Source organism: Anopheles ziemanni, chromosome 2, assembly GCF_943734765.1.
Source record: "Anopheles ziemanni chromosome 2, idAnoZiCoDA_A2_x.2, whole genome shotgun sequence".
Classification (NCBI taxonomy): domain Eukaryota; kingdom Metazoa; phylum Arthropoda; class Insecta; order Diptera; family Culicidae; genus Anopheles; species Anopheles ziemanni.
This window is the reverse complement of record NC_080705.1, coordinates 59,169,107-59,192,206: the sequence shown is the minus strand read 5'-3', so window position 1 is coordinate 59,192,206 and position 23,100 is coordinate 59,169,107. Positions and strand designations below refer to the sequence as shown.

At 43.3% G+C, this 23,100-nt stretch overlaps 2 protein-coding genes across 2 annotated transcripts in view; one reads left to right on the top strand and one right to left on the bottom strand.

Annotated features, from left to right (window-relative positions):
- The window catches only part of LOC131288194 (autophagy-related protein 13 homolog), a 39,846-nt gene extending 38,881 nt beyond the window's left edge, over positions 1 to 965 (bottom strand). Inside the window, exon 1 of the mRNA XM_058317311.1 lies at positions 816 to 965. Coding sequence (XP_058173294.1) covers positions 816 to 965 — 150 coding nt within the window. The remainder of the gene's footprint in view (positions 1 to 815) is intronic.
- A 1,195-nt stretch (positions 966 to 2,160) lies between these two features.
- Positions 2,161 to 23,100, top strand: part of LOC131293979 (uncharacterized) — a 95,404-nt gene continuing 74,464 nt past the window's right edge. Inside the window, exon 1 of the mRNA XM_058322029.1 lies at positions 2,161 to 3,351. Within this exon, the coding sequence (XP_058178012.1) occupies positions 2,161 to 3,351 (1,191 nt within the window). The remainder of the gene's footprint in view (positions 3,352 to 23,100) is intronic.

Below are 23,100 nucleotides of genomic sequence, written 5' to 3'. Positions count from 1 at the left end.
CTGTATATGATGTCTGGGAAAATATGGGAGCAGTCGAAACTGACTTTCGAGACTACGATGGCGAATAAATACGATGATGCTAATCCGATCACCAACACCGATATTACGTTAAAGGGACTTTTGTTTGGGTGTTCCCCTGCGTGTTCAGCTTGAGGTGTAACCATATCCCCAACGAATCGGGCTCTTCATTACTTATTTAACATTCTAATGTAATGAATATTACTGCGCTAATTAATGCGCTCGTTGTGGTGCGTCGAACACATCGGGGACAAACGGACCAAATGTCCTCGTTGTTCCATGTGATCAAACCTGCGCCCATTAACCTACATTTGCGAGGAAAGTTTTTGCTTCCTGCAATGCAAAGGCAAAAGGACTAGGAGCGCAACTTGGTGGATGATGGATCCAAAAGGTTACACCTTTTGTTGTTCGGTCCCATATGCTCGCAGTATCTCCAGTCGGTATTGTTCTTCGCTGATTTATGATCGATCGATGTGTTGTCAATGCCACTGGCTCAAGCGGTGACGTAATGCATTCATCGATTGATAGGCACCTGTTACATCGGAACTGAAAGGTTTCTTATTTTTCTGAAACGGGCTTTCCGAGGATCGTGAGCAGGAAGAGCTTAGAGCATTTGATGAACGAAGAAATCTTTGATGAGGCATGCAACTTCCCGAGTGCATGATCGCAACATTCAAGACGCTGCATTGCTTATCAACATGTGGCCCTACTTACTTACAGCCTTCCTGTTGCTCGTAAGATGGCGATAGAAGAACAAAGAAATAATATACAATGTCCCTGAGTAGCAGTTTACTCACCCAATCCGTTGTCGTTGAGTTGGGATTACTTTCGGTGGACATTTTCTCGCCCAGCCGTGACTGAACAATGATTTGTGCGGATTTCATTGCCAGCTGGCGAATGTACTTCTCCAGGTTGCTCCGATCTTGCGAACTGCACTGGCTCGCCATTGCGTTGGGGTTGCGGTATTTCTTTCGCCACAAACTCTTGCACTGCTCACTTCAACAAGAAACTTATCGACCTCGGGAAGAGCACTGATAACGATTTCGCCAATATTTTAACCTTCACAATCTCGAAACAAAACAAACGCGATTTCACTGACGCATCAGAATGCTAGTTCACTAAACGCACGGCAAATGACGAGTTCCATCGTGGAACAACGATACACTTTCGAACGGGCGCGCTATTGCACAGCGTATTCAACTGCAAGATGCCTTTTTCACGACCGAAAACTGTGGGAAATTGTGAAAAATTCACGAGTTGCTTTACAAACAATACCAATCCTGTCGAACACATTACACAAGACGCTAGAGTTGGCAGTAGTGTTGGCAGAATCGGGACTCGGAAGATCCGAAGATTCGATCCCTAGACGGATTCTAAAGATTCGAATCCCATCTAAACAGAATTTTAAGATTTGGATCCATTTGACGGATTCTAAGATTTGATTCGAATAGGATTCGAATCAGATTTGATTGGTTTGGGACTCGATTTGATTCAGACTTGAACCGAATCTAATTCAACTGCATGTGTAATGAGTTTTTGTGTGGTTATTGCAAGGCAACGAAAAATAGAAGATTTGTTTTTAATAGATTAATACAGTAGGAATAAAGTGCAACACGCTTCTCAAGGTGTCAGTTTTGAGCCTACCGGATTGGGATTTGTATTTGAGGCACGAGTCCTTGACCAGATGCGGTTCGATAAATTCGCCTCCCGAAAGGAATCTCCACCACTAGATTTGATTTGAGCTCCGAGCTGTCAAAGCTAAATACCAGCGGCATCAACAAGCTTCAAAAGCCTTGGTCACATTTTAAAACGGCGGAATTATTCAGTTTTTTAATAACTTTTCGGTAATTAAGGGGATATAAATAATTGGCTCCGCAAAAGCCGGGTCTTTTTGAGGCAAAAACTTGATGAAAGTGTAGACGCGTAGTTTAGAATGTAAGCATACCTTGTCTATACTCACCTTGTAAAAGAAGTTGTCAGAAATGTCAGAAATAAACGTCACTTCGAGTGGATCCGCCATAGACGTCGGACATACCGTGTGCCTTGTGAAACTGAAGTCTTCCGTGTGCCGTGTGAAAAGTAGAAATAAAGTCCAGTTTCTACATCTCAGAAGTGGGATTTACCACAAAAACACCCTCAAAGATGCCAACAAAAGAAGAAATGGTATGTGCGTTGGAACATGCACAAGTCGAGGTTCCCCCTACCGCCACCATTAGCCAAATTAAGCGGCTTTACGAACATGCGGTGTTAAAAAGTGAGGTTAAAACGCCGGATCAAACACGTGTTCCTGATGACGTGAGCCCATCGAGCGAAGGAAGTACTGTCCCCGCATCGGAAGAAGATCTAGCGGTACTGCGACACAAATTAGAGTCTCTCGAGTTACGGCAGAAAATCGCCAACCTAGAGGCCAAACTTGGTGCATTTTCGTTGCCGTCGTCGTCGCATTCACCTCCGCTTCCATTGTCGCAACCACCACCACCGCCGTCGTCGCTGCCACCTCCATTGCCGTTGCTACAATCGCCACCTGCACTGCTGCCGCCGCAACCAGCCTCATCGCCGCCTTCGTCCAGAGCACCCAACCTGGAGGAATTTGTTGGTTCCTTCAGTGGTGATGACGGTGAGGACGTTGAACGATGGGTGAGAGACCTAGAGAATACGTTCTTGCTACACCAATTAGACGACATAGGGAAACTATTCTGTATGCGTCGGCTGCTAACCGGCACAGCCGCTCTACTCGCCAAATCTACTAATGCTGCATGCTACAACGACCTAAAGGCCGAATTAGTAGAAACCTTTAAGGTCACCATCTACATTGAGGAGATCTACAGGAAGTTGCGAGCTCGGCGACTGAAGAGAAGCGAGACTACCACGCGCTATCTGCTGGATATGCTCCACATCGCCGGCAACTCAATCGCAGAGGAGGAACTCGTGATCATAATATTAGACGGAATTGGAGATCCAATTAACACCGCTGCAATGCGCTTTGCAGCAAAATCGGTCGTACAGCTGAAAGCCCTCCTGAAGGATTACGAAAAACTACGCCCCGACGTTACTCGTGCACCCGTAACGTCAACCATCTCTGCCCGACCGACCTCATCCGGAACAAAAGAACGCAGCGCCAACAATGATTCCCTGCGCTGCTATAACTGTAGGCAGTTTGGGCATCACCAACCAGCCTGCCCATTCCCGCTACGCCCAACCGGAGGCTGCTTCAACTGCCATCAGACGGGTCACCAATATAAGCAATGCCGAAACAAAGCCGTCGTAACATCAGCTGCAACCGATCGTCACTTCAAAGAACCAGATGGATGGATTGTCAACGAAAGGCAAGACGTAAGTGTGAACTTTTTGATCGATGGACGGCCCAGTGACCCACCGGTTTTTATGTGCGCCCTCTTCGATACAGGAAGCCCAGTCAGCTTTATAGCCGCAGATATGGTTCCAAAAAAATTCTTAGCGCCACCGACTCCATCCGGATTCCGGGGCCTCGGAAACACCTTATTATCTTCACTCGGGCAAATTAAATGTAGAATCAGATTTTGTAACGATACTGAAGAACATACGTTCACTATCTTGCCCAAGGAAAGTATCGCTTGGCCTATCGTTGCCGGTCGTGACTTATTAACAAAATTTAACATATATCTGAGTAAGGCTCCTCGTCCAGTTAACACCACTGCTGAAAGTAATACGTTATTAAGCGACCAAGGTATACAGGAAGAAGCCTTTAGCGAAATTTGTGCGATTAATGCTTATGACGATGAATTGGAGTTGTGCTTAGGAGAAAGTCTTTCAGGAACTGAGCATAGCGCTGTCTTATCAGCAATTAATAACAATTATGTAGAGTTCCCACTCGAGGACATCGACCCGCCGAACCACCAAATGAAGATTCGTCTTACTCACGACGCCCCCTTGTTCACAAAGCCCCGGCGGTTATCTTACGGGGAGCGAAACCAAGTACGCGAAATTGTTAATGACCTTCTGGCAAAAGGCATAATACGACCAAGCAATTCACCTTATGCGTCGGCTCTCGTTCTAGTTAGGAAGAAAAACGGGGAAATTAGAATGTGTGTAGACTATAGGCCACTGAATAAGATCTCAATTAGGGACAACTATCCACTGCCGCTTATCGAAACGTGCCTTGAACATCTGAGCAACAAACGATTTTTCACATTACTCGACCTGAAAAGTGGATTCCATCAAGTCCAAATGCATGAAGATTCAGTTCCATATACATCTTTCGTAACACCCGATGGCCAATATGAATATCTCAAGATGCCCTTTGGGCTCAAGAATGCCCCTTCCGAGTTCCAACGATTTATGAATGCCATATTGCGAGAATTTATTGAGGCTGAAAAGTTGGTAGTATATTTGGACGATATAATTATAGCAACCGCCGACTTTGACGCGCACCTGGAAATTTTAAGCGCTGTTTTAAAGAAACTACGTCAAAGCGGACTCGAACTTCGCCTTGACAAATGTAGATTTGCCTACCAAGAACTAGACTACCTTGGGTATAAAGCAAATTCTTCCGGTATCCGTCCAAGCGATAAACACGTAAAAGCCATACAAAATTATCCGATTCCTAAAAGCACAAAACAGCTGCGAAGGTGCTTAGGCCTCTTCTCATATTTTCGACGGTTCGTTCCCTCGTTCTCGTGCATAGCGAAGCCACTTACAGATCTTCTTAAGAACGATAGTCCCTTTATTTTTGACGCTGCTTGTGAGGAGGCATTGGAGACATTGCGTGAAAAGCTAACACAGTCCCCGGTCCTATGCCTTTTCGATCCTAAACGCGAGACGATCTTGCATTGTGATGCAAGTTCCACCGGATTTGGTGCGGTCCTATTGCAAAGGCAAGATGATGGGAAACTGCACCCTATAGCCTTTTTTTCCAAAACCACATCTAAAGACGAAGCTAAGTTGCATAGTTATGAACTTGAAACCTTGGCAGTCATATATGCTTTAAAGCGGTTCCATGTTTATGTACATGGCATTCCGATAAAAATAGTTACGGACTGCAACTCATTAGTCGCAACACTTAAGAACAGTAACACTTCGGCCAAAATTGCGCGTTGGTCGTTGTTTTTGGAGAATTACGACTATGAGATACAATATCGGCCGGGTGCCGCCATGGCCCATGTTGATGCCCTGAGTCGGACGGAGGCTGTGGCAGCCATAAGCGAAGTTGATATAGACTTTCAACTGCACGTAGCCCAAATGCGTGACCCTGTTGTTGAAGCCTTAAAGAACAAACTAGAGTCGGAGGAGGTTAGTGATTACAAACTACAGGATAATCTGGTATATAGAAGGGTTACTCCTGACCGGCTTCAACTATATGTCCCACGCGAGATGGTAAATAATGTTGTCCGACATACACACGAAAAAATAGGACATTTGGCAGTCGACAAAACCTTTGATAAAATCAGGGAGCACTATTGGTTCCCTCACATGCGGCAGACCATTGAGGACTACATTAAAAACTGCCTCAAGTGTATCGTACATTCGGCACCAAGTCGAAAAATTAATCGTAATTTGTTCAGTATCCCTAAGGTAGCATTGCCATTTCATACGTTACACATTGACCACTTGGGCCCTTTGCCCTCACTTCGTTCCAAAAAGAAGCACATTCTGGTAGTCATAGACGCCTTCACTAAGTTTACGAAGTTGTATCCAACTTCTTCCACCAATTCTGCCGAAGCATGCGCCTTCCTAAACCAGTATATGGCTTACTACAGCCGGCCCAGAAGAATTATTAGTGATCGAGGCCCATGTTTTACGTCTAACGATTTTGAATTTTTTTTGAAAAATAACGGTATTATTCATGTTCTTAACGCTACTGCATCTCCCCAAGCAAATGGACAAGTCGAGAGGGTTAATCGCGTTTTGTGCCCAATGTTGGGCAAACTTTCCGACCCAATCGATCAAGCCGATTGGTTTACGCACCTACGTTCCGCTGAGTATGCCCTAAACAATACGGTACATGCAACAACCGGGTTCCCTCCTTCCGTCCTTCTGTATGGGATTGAACAACGTGGACCATGTGTTGACGAGCTGACTGAGTTCTTAGACGAGAAAAACGGCGACAACAGTAGGGACTTGAAGTCTATCCGATCTGTGGCTTCCGAGAACATCGCGCAATCGCAGCTTACCAATGAGAAATACTTTTATAAGAATCATAAACCAGCTCCTGAATTCGAAGAAGGCGATTATGTAGCAATACGGCACGTAGATACTAGTTCGGGACTGAATACGAAATTAGCAGCCAAATACAGGGGACCCTACATAATTCATAAGAAACTCCCTAATGATCGCTATGTCATCAGAGATGTACCGGGATGTCAAATAACTCAAATACCATACGATGGAGTCCTAGAGGTAGACAAACTGAAGAGATGGATAAATCCGGATGATATATTAGAGTAAAATCATGTTTCGGGGCCAGTAAATTGTGGTCAATTTAAGGTAGTCAGGATTGGCCGAGCTGTAGACGCGTAGTTTAGAATGTAAGCATACCTTGTCTATACTCACCTTGTAAAAGAAGTTGTCAGAAATGTCAGAAATAAACGTCACTTCGAGTGGATCCGCCATAGACGTCGGACATACCGTGTGCCTTGTGAAACTGAAGTCTTCCGTGTGCCGTGTGAAAAGTAGAAATAAAGTCCAGTTTCTACAAAAGTATTATTTAACCATTCGGTAATTGATCAAGTTTACCGTTTCGATGACCGTTGGCAAAGGTGTCTAGAAAAAGCTATATACGACGGAAGTGGTTTAGAAAAACATAACCAAGTTAGCTAGAGCAAAAGTACGCGGGAAAGTATAATGACCTCGGATTAAACTCGCGTACAAGTCTCCAGCAGCTTGTGTACAATGCTTGATTTAAATAGTTTTCAGCACAAAGTCAACGTAATAATGTGAATGACTAGCAAAATTTCACACAAAAATAAAATTTTCCTTATCTGAAAAAATTACATGAAGAATAGGAAGCTCTCATTTGGAACAATTATTGCTAGCCCTTGGTTATTTAATATTTTATCGCGGTAACGCACTAATGACTGATGGTAGAGTCTGGTTAATGTTTCATTCTAGTTATTTTACGGAGTCTTTGACCAACTGGGTCTTCGACAAATTTTGGCCTCAACTTCTTTTTTAAACTTTTAATTGTATACTTTGCCGTGATGCAAGCTTGTCGATTTCATGGTTTTAACTACATTTTTTTTCTTTTTCTTTATGTTGCTGCTGTGATTTGCGAACCTGGTTTAGTTTACCCTTTCGATGTTCGAGTTGTTCGTTGTACGCAGATGCTAGTAATGCTCATCGTTCTGTTAATCTGTGAAGTCTGTGCAATATTACGACATTGAAGTTATATTTATGGTGTAGGTTTATGTTACTAAATATACCAACAGAAACTTTGTTGTTTGTTCTTAAATATGATCCTAAACAAGTGTTGTTATACCTATCAAAGGTAAGCTCAAAATAATACCTAGAAAGTGCTTCCTCCATTCACATGCCTGGTCAAACATGAAGTAACAGCCGTAAAGACGTTTTTTTATCTGTAGCAGATGAATGCACTATGTGGACAAATCAACGGGATTGCAATCCTATCGAGCGACAAGGTTTAATCGGGCAGCAAACAATAGACCTGGGCAGCGGAACAAGTTTCTGGTGGTGCTTCCTCCATGCGTTTCGCTCAAAGAAATCGCTTGTGGTGGTCCGGACCGTCCTCGCCGGATCCGTGCCGTGCCAGCAAGATCGATGGGCGCACTTCATCCAAATCAACGCAGTAAATCTTCCCAAAACGAGAAAGCAGAAGAAAAAAGCACAATCGTTGCGACGTCTATTAACGCGCACACCCGCATGGCGCACGAGCCAAGTGATTTTTTGGCAAGCGGACACGATTCCGCTTTCATAAATATGCTAATCGTTCACGCGCGTTCTGGCCGGACCGGAACGAGTTAGATGCTGGGGGTGGGCTGTATTTGGCCATCGGGCCGGCATGGAAATTTACTGCCCGGTCGCCGGCCGAGCGAGCTTGACTTAATAAAATTCGCCCAATATTTTATATCGGCCACCAGCGGCACCGGGCCCAGAAGGCACACATTGCACCAGCAAACGCAACGCACAAATTATTGCCCATGAATCATGCCCTGCCGCTATCGGCGACGAAATGGCACGACGTCGGTGGCAGGGAGTGGCCGTAGATCGTGTGGCAGACGGGTGATTGCGTGGGCCAGTGTTTGAGCCCGCCGGGATCGCGCACCCCTTTATCGCGGATCGTAATTTTCACAAATTAACAGAAAAGGCTTACACGATAGGAATCGTGTCGCTCGGATGTCAACTCATCGGTGCAATAGCGCGGCTGAGCAAAAGTGCAGTTCCGTGGGAAATGCATTTTTCCGATCGCTCCTGTCAGAAGTGCGAAATTTCAGTCTAGTTTATGTAAATCCACGTTGATCAAATAGTTTAAAAAATTGTGTTTCATTTTTTTACCTTAGGGATCTTGAGTTTAAACATCTCTTGTGTAACAATGATGATATATGCTACATAGTTTTACGTCTTTCCCTGTTTTAACTCTGGCCGTTCAGTACACATACACGAAAAATCCAATAGCTCATTTTCAAAAAAGTACATCTTCATCATGTTGAAGCATTCTTCAGAAGCATAATGGAGCTTTGCTTGCAATATTCCTTCGTTTGAGTATGATTTTAATAATTTTATCAAGTCGGTTCTACCGAAATAAATGAATAAATGAAAATTCGTTTCGATAAAAAAAACTTCTTGCGAAGATAAACATATTATTCCACAGAAATAGAGCGTGTTCCAGCAGCTTAGGAAACATATTGACGGTCTTGCGGCTTTCCAGCGGAGAAAAAACTGTGAATGTTAAGTTGGATCTTTTATGGCTTTCAAAATTTATTACTACTTTGTTTAGTAATTGGGTTCAGAATTATTGAAATATATTCTATGCTCAACAATTAAAAACATTAGAGCTTTAGAACATTACCGAATCTGTGTGGTTTCTTCTGAGATGCTGGCACCGATCACTGGGGCTAATTACTGGGGCTTTAATTACCGTTTGGGTTTTCTTAGCTATTTGTCCAGTTAGTGCGACTGTACAATCGTAAGACCAGTATAAATAAAGTCATTTTTCCATCCCTGAAAACGTCTTCTAATCGCACTGTTTGCTGCCGGAAAATGATTTCCAATTGGAGCTTGAACCTTTCGTCGTAAGTGAAAGGTTACTTTAAAAAATCAACATCAAGTGAATTTGGGGAACATAGAGTGTTGTGCAACATCCAACTTGCTTAATCCTGGATGAAACATTGTTGTTATGCCTCTGGTAGTTTCAATAACAAAGCTGTCAGATTTGGTGAACGAATAAATGAAATCCTGCTCTAGATGATGTTCTCCAAAAAAGTTGCTTGCGTTCTTGATTTATTGTGAGTGTGTAGACACCACTTGAGCTCCTTCTTTGGATCATCAGAAAACATTTACACACATTACTAACTAAATAATTTGAAGAATTTTCATTCAACGTATGACTCGTTTATGAATGGCAAAAGGGTTGTTAATGATCACATTGAAAGAGCACGCAAAGTGTTCTATACTTCGGATGACAACCAGATCATCGTTTGTACGGTTTTATTTAATGGACAGAATTTGAAACACGTAATACCGTTTCCGGAGAGGAGGCTATCTAGAATAAAATTCAACAAAAAGATAAAAGAACGATTCGTTCGTGCTCCGTAACGTGGAATACCGTACGCTGTAACGTGACACCTTCCCGTTGAGGAAAAACAGAGGGAGGGCCGATGTAACGGTTGGCGCCGGTGGTGTCCACCATAAAATCTGGCGTTACCCGGCAAGGTGTGACATAATTTTCGGCTCGTCATAAAATATGCCTTGATTAAATTTTGTTTACCCATCGGTCGCGCGCGGTCGGTTACGATGTGCGTGAGGTTAGCCGTTGTTTGGGCCCTCTTTTGCCGTGTTTTTTTCCCTCGCGACGCATCTCATCTTCCGATCGCGCATTTCCGATCCGGCGTGACCTGAGGTCGTAGAAGAAAATGAAATGAGATGTTGAGAATATCTCGCGGGGTTAAAAGAAAACGCCCCGGTGGATCAAACGGTGCGATCACCGATCGAATTGGAGTAATTGGAGCTCGAACGCTCCGACACCACCCTGAGCGAGCCAGGTGTCGCGATCGGAGTCGGAATCGGTTGGCGAGTGCGTGCCGGCGGAGGGTTTTGTATTTTTCTTCTCTTCTTCTATTTTATCTAGCTTTGGCTCGGTCTTCGGACGTGTGGGATCCGACCGCCCACGACAAAACACCCCGTGCGCCCACCGCCTCGGAGCGAGCGAAAGAGATCAGACAGCGCGCGGCTGATCCTCGGAGTTGATCCCGGCGGTTTTTGCTCCCGCAGTGATCTTCATCGTGCGCCGCCGGCGGAGGATGGCGAGCAGCTGCAGACATCGATGTCAACCAGTGCGGACGCTTCGGAACGCCAGGGAAAAGTATACAAATGTGCCGATCCGGCTTGAACTGAAGCCAGTCGTCAGCGGTGCGTGATCGTGATCGGTTCGCGTGTTCGTGTCCTGCACCAACGTTCAGTGTCTCGTTGTGGTGATTGTGCTTCCCTTAGTGCGTGACTGTGTGTGCCTGGTGAAATGTGATTAGAATCGAAAAGTGACACAGTGCAAGAGGGGTTGTGCTAATAGTCATCGCCTGCAGATTGATTTTGCAAGCAAGTGCACAGCGCACCGGCTTCGTCTGTAAACTAGCGGGCTCCACATCTGCTGCTCTCATCAGCTGACGGAGTTAGGAGGAAAATTCCACTTCAAAACCGCAGATTTGATTGAATTCGCAGATCGGCACAATTCCACGCCACGGCTCGTAAATCTCATTAACATTCCGCAAAGTGCTGCATCGACCGGAAGGTTCATTCTTTGACTAGGAGTTCCAAGAAGTGAAGCTAAAGCCGACTCGTCGTTACGCCTCATCCAGTTACCACTGAAAGGGAACAACCGTTTGCTTTTGACCAAAAGAAAATCAAAGTAGTTCTCGTTTACCGTTTGGTGGAATGTCAATAATTAAAACAGTTTTCATCGAAAATTGTAAGCGCTAGAGGTTTTTAGTTCTCTTTGAGAAGATAACACAACTCCAGAAATTGTAACGCGCGGTCCAAAACAATTTCCCCAAACCGAGAGTAGAATCGTTTTACTTTCCTATGTTTTCGCCTTACGGGAAAACTTTCCTTTAAGTGAACGTCCCGTTTAGTTCTAAAACGATCCATTTCGGATGAATTTCCATTCGGTTTCGCGAAAGGTTGGTTTTGTTGTTTTGGAGCAGTGGTAGAAAAAAGTTGAAAACGAAAATCCAGCAATCCATCCCGCCCCGGGAAATGGCTTCCGACGAAGAAGGATCGCGAAGACGAACCGGGATGCTGCAGCCATTTAACTGCCGCCGGTTGGCGGTCATCATTTTTGCCGGTGTTGTTTTATCGATAGTCGGTAAGTACACGATGAGATGGCGATTTTTCGAGACGCTCGACCGCTCGAGGGGTTTTCCCTTGCACGGCGCGATGCAGTGAAAATTGACTATTAGTGCACCATTATCGTTTACGTCGACGGGGCAGAAACGGTGGGAACTATTAGGAACGGGGTGGGGGGAGATTTTTCTTTCGAACAAAATGCAGCTGCTGGCGGCGATATGGTGGTTGTGAGCTCGTTTTTCCTCGATGTGCTCGTAAATTCCGTGCAGCAGCAGCAGCAGCGGCGCAGAGAAAGTAATTATCTCGTGTCGTTGGTCAGAGTTCGTGGGGTGAAGTGGTGAAGAGTGGGTGGGAAAAAGAGTGATGAAGGTGGGACAGGAAAAGCGAACGAGTTCGGGAGGAGTGTTGTGGTGGACGCCCTGTGGCCACGTTTTCTCACTTGTTTGCTCTTAAGGAACCTAATTAAAGCATCCCGCTTTTGTGCTTCGGTAGGGAAAATGGGAAAAAGGGAAAATTCTTCAGCCAAGAGCGTGGTGCCAATTACAACAAAAACATCGAGAGCAAAATGTAGTAACGAACTGAAACGGTTTATTGAGCTTCCATTACGATCTCGGCGGGCGAGTTGATTGACATTTACGTGCGTCCAATGGAATGGTGAGGTGTGATGGCTGTGGAAAACTCCACCTCTTCGGCTCGGTCATTAATCGAAGTTTCAATTATGTTAATTGGAATCGTAAGCTGACTAGCAGGAAGCCGGTAGGGAATACGGTTGGAATGTGCTCGAAGGTCCTTTCGACACCTGTTGGTCGTTTCTTTGGGTTTTCCGTTTCGATAGAAAGGAATATAAAATTTATTCCTGTACTTATTGGAGACGAGCGTCGACTCACAATCGCTTTCGGCGTGCTGCAGCCGAAGGACTCGTAAATGATTTTTAATTTGTACTTCGCTTTTCATTGACGTTAAAATTCATGATGTTCGATTATTTTAAACACCTTTCTGCGCCCAACGAGGGGCAGAAAATTCGAGCACGCTCCACGCTGTGTGCCACGTCGGGCTGGGCAGAAGTGGCAGCGTTCGATTGCAGTCATAAAATGTTCTCAGCTCCCTAACAGTACGTCGTGCAGCACGACGACCGGAGAGACAAAATCAAATCATCTGATGAAAACCGCTCCAACAATGGACGAACAAATTGCCCTACTCGTGCAACATTAGCCGCTTTTCGATCTCTGCGTAGTAGGAAAAAAAAGCTGAAGAAGAAAATGTTCCTCTAAAGTAAACGTCCCCTCAACCGCGCGTACCTCGTGTGTTTGCCTTCCGATCGGTATCTTCTCTATACAGTAACAATAATGGTTAATTTTGTAAAATGCTTTTCCAACGTTCCGGTTGTACCCGATGCGACCTTTTCCGAAATGGAGCGCGTGGTTTTTGCTTGTTCCGTGTAGATTCTGTCGGTTCCCCGACTCGGGGACCAAATGACCGATACTTGTCCCGAGAGCGCTGGTAAGTGGTCGGCTCTGACGTTTACTTTAAAGAAACCTTTTTTTTCTATTGCTGTGACACTACAACTGAGTAGAGTTTTTTCAAACCTTTAAAGCACCATGTGGCATTTGAACAAAAACACCATTATGTCATAACAATTATTTACATTATCACAGTTTTTGGGGACGTATTCAAAACTGATAAGTAATGAAATGATTGCTGCGCATTCTATTTTAATTTTACTATTATGAAATATTTGTCGTTCTTACAGTTATCATTTACATAGTACAGTTTACTTAAATTAAACAGGGTTCACAAGTAGTTTTCCTCTGTGATTATGATTAGTTTGTTTTACCGTTGTGATTTGTAATTTTTAAAAAAATTTTAATTTTTAAAAGTTTCTTCTATGCTTTTTCGGATATTATTTTGATTCTAAGGTTAACTTTTCAACCTTGATTTCATTTTGTTTTTTCCACTTTCAAAATGTATCTTTTATTTTAAAAGTTGCATCGTATAGTAGTTTTTTCTCGCGATATATTTTCTAATATGTGTTATTATCACAAACATGTCATGCGTATTTCGCAATAATAGATGCTTTTAACAATTTTAAAATTATCAAAAGCGATGCTTTTATGTTTTTCATTTTTGTATACGTAGAGTTGCAATAATTGTGGAAAAGACTTTATAGCTAAAAAAAGAGGCTAAATATTTAACCATTAAAATAAAAACGAAGTCATAATAATAAAGATAGCACATTCTAAATTCATTCTTACGCGCCTGTAAGGGTTTATGGCTCACTTGCTGCCGGTTGTACATTGGGCTATTTTCCTTGGAAAAATCGAACGATCAGAACTAGCAAGGATCCGACGATCGTTCTTTCCTTGTTGGGTGCCGTCCATTATGTGTCATCGCTACTCAACGGAGGGAAGAAAACTCCAGAAAAGCCCTACTTTCCGGCCTCGCCACGCGGTAGAAAGTCATTTTTCATCGATGGACCCGCTCTGAGTGGCGTGTGCAAGGATGAAATTTTCGATCCTCTTTACATTTTCTTTTCCACCTCCGCCCACTCATGTACTTTATCGGTTAGGTGAGTGCACTTCTTGGAACTAGGGGAGACGGAAAATCGGCTCGAGTGGTTGATGGCTCGCAAAGCCGTAGGAAATGATACTGAGAAAAGCTTGCGACAAGAATTCAATATATTATATTGGCCCCACAGGGAAGGGGAGGGAGAGGAAGCAATGTCCGATGAAAAACCACTCCCCCACCGACCGGTATCCCCGACCTTTTGTCCACCGATCGGGAAACGATAATATTTTCTTTAGGTCAACCGTTCAATGGTCCGGTGGCTTGCCATTGGACACTACCACAAACGGAGGGTCATCGCTTGCGTGTGGAAAGGGATTGCTGGTAGGAAAAAGAAGTTTTTCCAAGAACGTAAGGATGCCGGCGCTGTAGTATGACCATATTTTCCTTCCCTCAGGCAGTAGTTTTATTACACTACAGCCGAAGTGGAAATGAAAATACACGAAGAAAAAGCAGAAGGGCATAAAATGTATCGCATGTCTTGGGAATTCATACGACCGTAAGATGTGTGTCCTAATATTTAAACAACTAAACAAAGGGACCGTGAAGCAACGGAATTTAAACGATTACCCACACCGGGCAATCATACGGTGTAATTGCTGACGCAAGGAAACAACCCTGCGTGGGGGAGGGTGGAACAGATAAGAAAAGGGAAATAAACTTTAACAAATTGGCAGTTAAGGTAATCGGGAAGTCGGAGCGTTTACTTGGGGGATTTTCGCAGCCGAAAGTGAAAATCTCGCAAATGATGAAGATACATTGCGGACCATTAAACTGAGCGTCCAACAAGGGCGCCGTCCGGATATGGGTGTTCGTTGGTTTTTCCGTTTTGCCTCCGAGAATTAAAGGTTGGCCAGCCAGCCCGACCTGGAAGATCCTGGCGATTCGACAAATCTTAATTCCTTCGGTCAGCAGCGTGGCAACGGTAGAGTCTGCCGCTTTTCATTCGAGGCACACGGCTCAGTTTACGGCCGCTCAAGTTGAAGTTTTATCTCTTCGGTGGTAATTTATGAGGCACCATTTTGTTTTCGAGAGCTAACACGCACAAACACCTGGGATTTCTTCTACACCTTCTTCGGGGGATTTTTTCCTCTCTTCTCGAGTTTTCGGCGGATTTTTTGTTTTGGTAGTTTAAGCTTTTTATATGTTGAAAACACATCGCGGGGCCGGCACTGCCGGTCTAAGGTTTACTGCAAATTGGAAATGAAAATTACTTAAAAGAAGAAAAACAAACCCAACACACTCACATACACCGAGAATGGAAATGCCCTTTGGCGTTGGGCCATGGCTGCAATTGATGAAGATATATTAAAGTGGTTTGGGGGTCATTTATTTTGCGTGTTTTTATTTTCAAATTAAAATTATCTCCAGCTTAGAGTATAATTTTTCATAACGACACTCGTTTATCAATGGTCTGTGCTGACCAGGAGTGGAATGTGAATTTATTTTTAATGTTATTTCATTTGCTTCTGTGCGCACGATCAGGTTTATGGGAGCTATGCTCCTAACAGATCCTTTTGCTTTGAAGTTTCTTACTAAATAAGCAGTAAATTATAATTTTCTACAAAATATCATATCTCTTCATTTGCATTATAGATATTCATTAAAGAACTTGAATGATTCCCACACACCAAGCCATATATGTACCTTTATGCATTAAAACTCATTCTTGAATTGTGGAATATCATTATTTTATACTGGGTTTGATGAAGATCATTAAAACTAATTAATAAACTAGATAACATTTGCATTCACACGAAAAAAGGAAGCGTTGATAGAACAACTAGCTCAATTGTTTGTTATGTGCAAATTATTTGTTCGTGTAATTTATGAATGAGTTTGATATCCTTATAATAAATAAAATCAAGAGGCCAAGGCATAAAATATTCGTAAGAAAAACTTTATCAAAAATCTCAAGAATGATGAGAAAAATTATAAATTGAATTTAATTTAAAGGCTTACTCAAATCAATACATTTGAGTATTATGATATAAGTGGTTTGGCATTCTTCAATCAATTAGGATTTTTTATTCCTTCTTTTACTTATATTATTTGATTTGCAGTTTATGTTTGGACATAGTTTTCAGGAAAACTTCAACTCTTTTTACTAGTTTGAGGTTGTAGTTTTCCATGATTGGAATTTCCTCGAACGTTAACATGACTAGTATTGCAAATAGTACCTAATACTTAAAAAAAATTATTGCCACAGTGTAAAAGTTCATACCGACTAACTTAATTGACCTCGTAAGAAAGCAGAGCAAGGCTTGAAGAAAACTCTTCCTAGCTCTTCTTCCCCTTCTACCATCGGAAATGGAAGCAAAAACGACCGGTTGAAACTAAAATGAAATACATGCTCTACGGCGTGATAAATAGTAACCGGTACGGTTGTTGGCAACCCGGGCCGGATTTCCGGACGGCATGGAAAACTTGAAGCGCTTGCTTTAGTTGCTTTTCCAGGGGTCAAACAATAAAAAATAGCAACTCGGTAAACCCGAGAAGGAACCGTGTATATGTGGCCTAGCAACAAACCCTTGTGCAGCTCAATTCCCGTTGTTTTCCACTGTGCGGACAGCCCGAGTGGACCGAAGGTTCCTGTATGGGGGAAACTCATTAGGATGCATTTTCATCTACTAACCCAACCCCATCGGGTGGCAATTAAATGTGGTTTTAATTTACATATAATAAATAGGGGTTTATCCGCTGAAAAATGGTGTTCCTCTTCGGGCAAACGGGCAAGCCGGTGGAAAGCTTGGTCCGGTGTTTTCCGGCCGCTAAACAACTCCGTTCCTCTCGACCGAGCGTTAGCACAATATGTTGGTTTATGAAGCGATGTGCAGAAGATGGGCTGCCATCGTGGCAGGAAGCTAGAAAAACAAGGTAGAACCGTAGCATGAGGTGAAAATGATGGCCACCATCAGCGGGTGTGCGGTGGAAAAAGCCACCGCAACCGGAAACAAACTACAACAGACGGATGCTTCTTTGTTGTTGACGTTGTCCGGTCGGAGGCCGGAAAGACTCAAGAGTCACGGAAAACGCCTTCCAGACAGGCGACTGCGAATAAGCAGCGTCCGTTTTTGTTTTCCCTCGTACTCTGGCAGTTGATCCTCCGGCGGGCGTTCGTTCCTCGGCATAAGCCATAAACGGTTCGCCTCGACGGAAGTGCAAGCAACGAATGGTACACTGAAAGCTTCCCCCCCCCCCCCCCCACCAACAAAGTACGTAGTTCGCGGCGGACAAAAAACCCGAGCCCGGACGAAACTTCATCCAGAGTTGATTCTCCATTTATGTGATTCTTCATTCCATTTTCCGCGGTTTTAGCCACGGCCGGGAAAGATGATGCTCGAGGGACACTCTCGGCCGACGGCTCGTTGCGTTCAACTATCTGTTGTTTTTTGTTAAGTCATGTCTCAGTTTTCCTTTTTGACAGTTCCAATTTTTTCTTTTTACTTGCCATTCGGGCCTCCTTTTCCCCGGAGCCTTCTCTCTTTCGTCATCGAAGCGTGCGGTAATATTTCGGTTACTTTCATTCAGCCCGCTAACACGGACGCCAAAGGTCGGCCAGGAGAGGGCAATTAAAAGCGATCTTTCTGGTCTATGAAGGCTTATGACTTATTCATGTCCTACCTTCGCCGCGTGACCACCCGGTACCTCAATTAGTAAAACTACTGGGCAAGCTTTCCGGGCTCGTGAACGGTTGTTTCACATGTAAAACTTGTTTTTCCGGGCCAGAATAGACCCGCGACGGGTGCCGGAAGGAAGTAAGGATGACCGGGTAGCGATGGTTAGGAGAACATGAAATCTAGCTGAACAATTTTCCATCCTTCTGGATGGCATACCTGCATGGGCAACGCGTGGAAAACTGCTGGCGCTGGTGGGGGAAGAAAAGCTTTTGTTCGCCGGTCGTGCTTAAAACGGGATCATTTATGAGGATTAAAAACAAAACCCCCGGTACGGAAGTCGCCGTGCAGCAAGCGGCCGACGGTGAGGGATTGTTGTATGTTTCTAAGTGGAGAAAAACGAAAAGGAAATCCTTCCACTCCGACAAAGCTGACAGCCGAAATACAAACATGCCTTCCTCGCCTACAGCTCCGTGCTCGTGTTCGGAGCGCGTATCGCAAACGGTGAATGGTGGAAAATTGCTAGATTATGCAGCCGCGAGTGTGGAACCACTGGTTGGGACGAGTACTGCGAGGAAACAAGACAAAATCGGTGGAAAACCCTCGGAACGTCACTAAAATCGGAAGCACTTGCGTTTCGTGTCGTAGAATCAGTTAAAAGGGAGAGATGGAAAAAGGGCCGAAATTAATAATTCGTTCAGAGCAAGCTTTTCAGTTTTGTCACAATGCTGAATTTATGCAACCGCTGCGTCCTTTCGTATCATTTCCCCCGCCCTGATCGACAGGTTGACGCTGGAGTCCTTCGTACGTGATGGTAGTTTTACACACTCTTACCGTTCATTACTTTGCCAAACGGGAAGCAATTCGGGTAGGTTAATTGAGCATGTAAAGCGGATTTTTTTTCACTCCTGCAGGAGTTTGTTACATTGCGTGTTTTGTGTGTAAAGTCGGCGAACAAAAATTTTTGTTCCATTTGACAAGTATCGTAATACTATGACACTTTGGTTTTTTTGGTGGTTTGCTGGCATTACTGGTGTATGTTATTATTAAAATGTATTGGAGTTGCTATGTTGGTAGTATTTTTTTGTCTGAAAAGTGCATACTGAGAATAACTTATAAAATTGCCACAAAACCTTCACATTCACAGTGATGATGATAGTATTTATTTCAACCAATCAATTGCCTTATGACCTCAAATAAAAGGACCTATCTCTGGGAACAATAGATTGTTGTTATGTTATACTATTCATAAAGTTTGAGTTAGTAAATACTATATTCAATTGCTCATAATACAAAATGTGTGTGATTTATTACCCCCCCATTATGTTAAAGCCAAATCAAATCAAAGAACATGTCTTCAACATCTATGCTTTTAATATGCCGCACATTGAGGTGCTCTGCAAATACTATATTTATCACATCACATTATGAGCCTAAAACAAATTGTTAAAAATCATTCGTAAACAAAATCTGAAGGTTTGATCTTCTCGTAAATGAACAAAATTGTATCGAATCATCAAAACTTACAAAAATAGTTTGCAAACCTTGATTGATTCTGATATGATTCTAATCCAAGCATGCTAGGATTTTCAAAATATGACTATGAATCAACTGGTTACTAATACACAGAAAACAGATCTCCGATACTGTACATTTTATGTAGTTTTGCTTACTATTGCTTATTTATTTATTTATATATTATTAAATAAATTTTTTTTGTGTGATTATCATTTATTGAAAAACCTTCATGTTTATAGAATAATTATACTAGTTTGTGACAATTATCAATGTTGTGTACACTGAGAGTTATTTTAGTCTTTCATTGGCTATTTATTATTGAGGGTCACGCTTATTCACCATAAAGGAAAAATCGCATTTTAATATCCCCATTTCCGAAGACGGAGCAAATAATCATCAACAAAGACCAATACCACCTACCAGTCAAAACCCAATTTGTTTGCTGGTCAAAAGACACACGATCGATTGCTCTCGTGTCAAAGCAGCAAGTGGAGTCTTGTACGGTACGGTAGAGAAAAAGATACACTAAAAGAAAAAAACTGCCTTCCGCAAGGCAAAGAAACAATAATGCCTGCACTAAAGCATTAGTGGCAGTAGCAAAAGCCACACCAGCAGCAGCAGCAACATAAACAACATGACAGGGAGTGAAAGAGCAGAACGAAAGGAGAGAAGAAAAAAACTGACGGCAAACAAATCACGAACGCTGGTAAGATGATCGTCAACTTCCCGTGCACCCCGTCTCGTCTGTAATGCCACCCACACTTACTTACACCCACCCCATAGGGCAGCATAAAAGTCACGAGTCCGCTCCGATCTGCCACAGTTCGGTGGCAAATGGACGTAGCTGCATCGGGGGAAAGGGCGCAAAGAAAAGGACAGGGAAGCAAAAACGGTGAGATAAAAGAAATACATTGCTAGAAATGCGACGCGTTCGATTGTCAGTCAGTCAGCCGGTCCCGAAAACCGTGAGCATTTGTTTGCCTTGGTGCCTGCCGGTGCCGATGTTGCTGCTCACGCTGCCCATGCTGCTGCCCATGCTGCTGCTGGTCGTGGCCGGTGTTTGGGGTTGCGTGGGAGTGCGTGCATGGGGCGCCGTTTGGGATGCTGCGCACCGAAAGTAATCCGTACGCTTCCCTGCCGTCGCGACACGCAGCGTGAAATTATGCTGCGCCCGACAGCATACCGACCACTGATAGTGACGATGCTATGCCTCCCCCGGTGCGAGCTAATGTGCGGTAGGGGCTAATAAAAATCGCGCCACCAAACGTGTCACACTCCATCCCCCCTCCCCCTGGTCGCGACAACTATTGCAACCGGGCCGAAATATGTATCGAGTTTTTTTTCCTGTTTCTCTGGCGCTGGTGGCGCTCGCTGCGGGGCGGTTCGCCCGAAATGATATGCCCATTTTGGTACGCGAGGAGTAAAAGGTGTAGGATTGTTGAAGTAGGAACAAGGCGAACGAGGGAGGCCCACTCTATTGCTCACCCACAGTGACACTAGGACAGGACACCATTACGCCGTTGGGGGTTTGCAGTGGAAATGAAAAGAGATGCACCATGGCGACCATGGAATCCGAAATGAGTTTTCACGTACGTGTGCGTTCGTGCCTCGGTTGGTGCGATTTTTCGTCTGTATATTTGGGTATTGGGGCCCACAAAAAAAAAATAATAATAAATGAAAAGGAAAAACAAACCGGCGCTTTCAGCAACCCCGTCGATTCTATTGGCTTTTGGCTGCGAACGAGATAGCAAAAGTCAACTGGTGGTTTCTTGTTGGATTCGTTCGAATTTTGGCCTTTCCAACTGTTGGCAAACAGGTCGTTTTTAGTATAGCGCAGTTTCAAGGTTGGGAAAGAAGGGAAGAAAATGTTTTGCAAAAAGTGGTTTGATAAATTTGTTGATGAACTATTATTTAGTTTATGGTGAGATCAATATATATAATGTCATATATATATCATATGATGAATAATCATATGTATCATATGTTGTCAAATCAAAACATGTTTTGTTCCTTTGTAACACACACATAATTTCACTCTAACTTCATTGTCACATTTTCTGAATCGTATGTCCCAGGAGTATTTACATGTTTGCAGTTATCATCCAAATCACTTATTAAATCAATTTGGATTCCAGAAAATATTAAAATAATCTTACTTATCTTTTCTCGATTGAAAGGGAATTTTAACGGGCATGTTTACGTTTAGCTGATGAACCTAATAGAAATAATTTGTTTTAAGTATAATTTAGACAAACATATTCTGTTTGAAAACAAAAAAATTAAAAACGTTTAATGTTGGATTTCAATTGTTGGTTCCAAGAAGGGAAGACTTATTCCAATCACCTCACATCCCATAAAATTGCCGTTATTTATTCTGCTTTAATTAATTTGTAGCAATAAAACTATCAATCAGCATGAGTTAAGCAATAAAGTTTTTGTGCAATGCAGTCGAGTATTTATTTTGAAGCTTCTAAATGCTTTTTTAAAATAAATCTAATTTAGCTAATCACTCAAACGCACTAAGAATCAATAATGCATATTATATCTAGTCCCTATTATCTTCCTGACTCTCACTAACGTATGTATGATAAATATGTTTTCTTCCTTATTTTTCTTCCCACTTCTGCATGAAATCCCGCGTGCCCGAATTGATCTAGTGATATGTGGCACGAGAAGGTGTCGGGAAAATAAAACACACTCAACCCCAAACAATTTATTACCTCATCCGCGCGCCATTTGACAAATTAAGCCGATCCATTTCGCCCACTGTGTGAACTTTTCTCAAACTCCTCTCCCCCGTCGTAGAGGGCGTGTTGGTATTTCGTAAGCTGAAAAGAGTTCGGGCTACCGAATGGGACGATGCTTTCGTTGCGGAAGGCTGCTCTGCGCCGCTCGCAAAGTGTATGATTTCTCCAACGCTACCCAAGCGGGACCAACATGCAGCTTGCCTTCGGTTCGACGGGAAAGGGCCGTCGTGATTTCATTCTTAAGTCAGGACGGGACAAAAAATAACCTTCCCGAAGTTCGACCCTCACGAGTTTGTTTGGTGTGGGTATCTTTCACTTTCTTTCTTCTCTGCAGTCGCATTGGTATGAGATGATGAAATTCATGATACGGACGTAACGAATCGAAACCGAAACGAATGACAATATCTTCGGATGTTGATGGGATCGTTTATTTTGGTAACTTTGACGATGGTCCCGGGGCGACGGGCGAACCCGGTGCGGGGCTGAGGTCGGCAAGCATTGACTTTCCATCGATTGCTCATGTAGCTTCGGTCGTCCCGTCTCTTGCCGGTACATTTAAAGAGATAATGCGCATGGAAAGAACGCCCCCGGGGCATACTGGTTTTGGGGATGGCGAACCGTTTGGGGAAACAATTGTTGAGCTGATGAGGTTTTTGCCTTTTTCAAATGTCCTTCAATTTTTGTTTGGATGAGAAAAAAAACAGCAAAAAGATAAAGTACCATTTTTGAAATGTATTTATTCGTGGAAAGGAAAAGGAAACCTCTCTACGGTGGAAAACAATTCGAATTGAACGAGAAATCATCCTACTTTTGAATTTCTTTTACCGCTCTGTCAATCAATCAACGGTTCTATGTTTGGAAAAATATCTTTCTCGCATAATTCAATGTTGGTTTGGTTGACGAGGTCTTATTGACTTTGGGCTGTCTTAGTAAATCGCTTGATGTGTTAAGGAACAACTTGTTATTTTTGTTTCCTTTCAATACATCTTTAAGATGCTTTAAACCCGATTTTGCAACATCACCTTGTGGAAAAGCATCAAGGGCGAGCGTCTTACGCAACACAAGCTCAAGAAGACGATCTACGACGGGGCGCGATACAAACACAAATATTATCATCTCCATCCTGACTCACCCCGGCAGCACTTCCT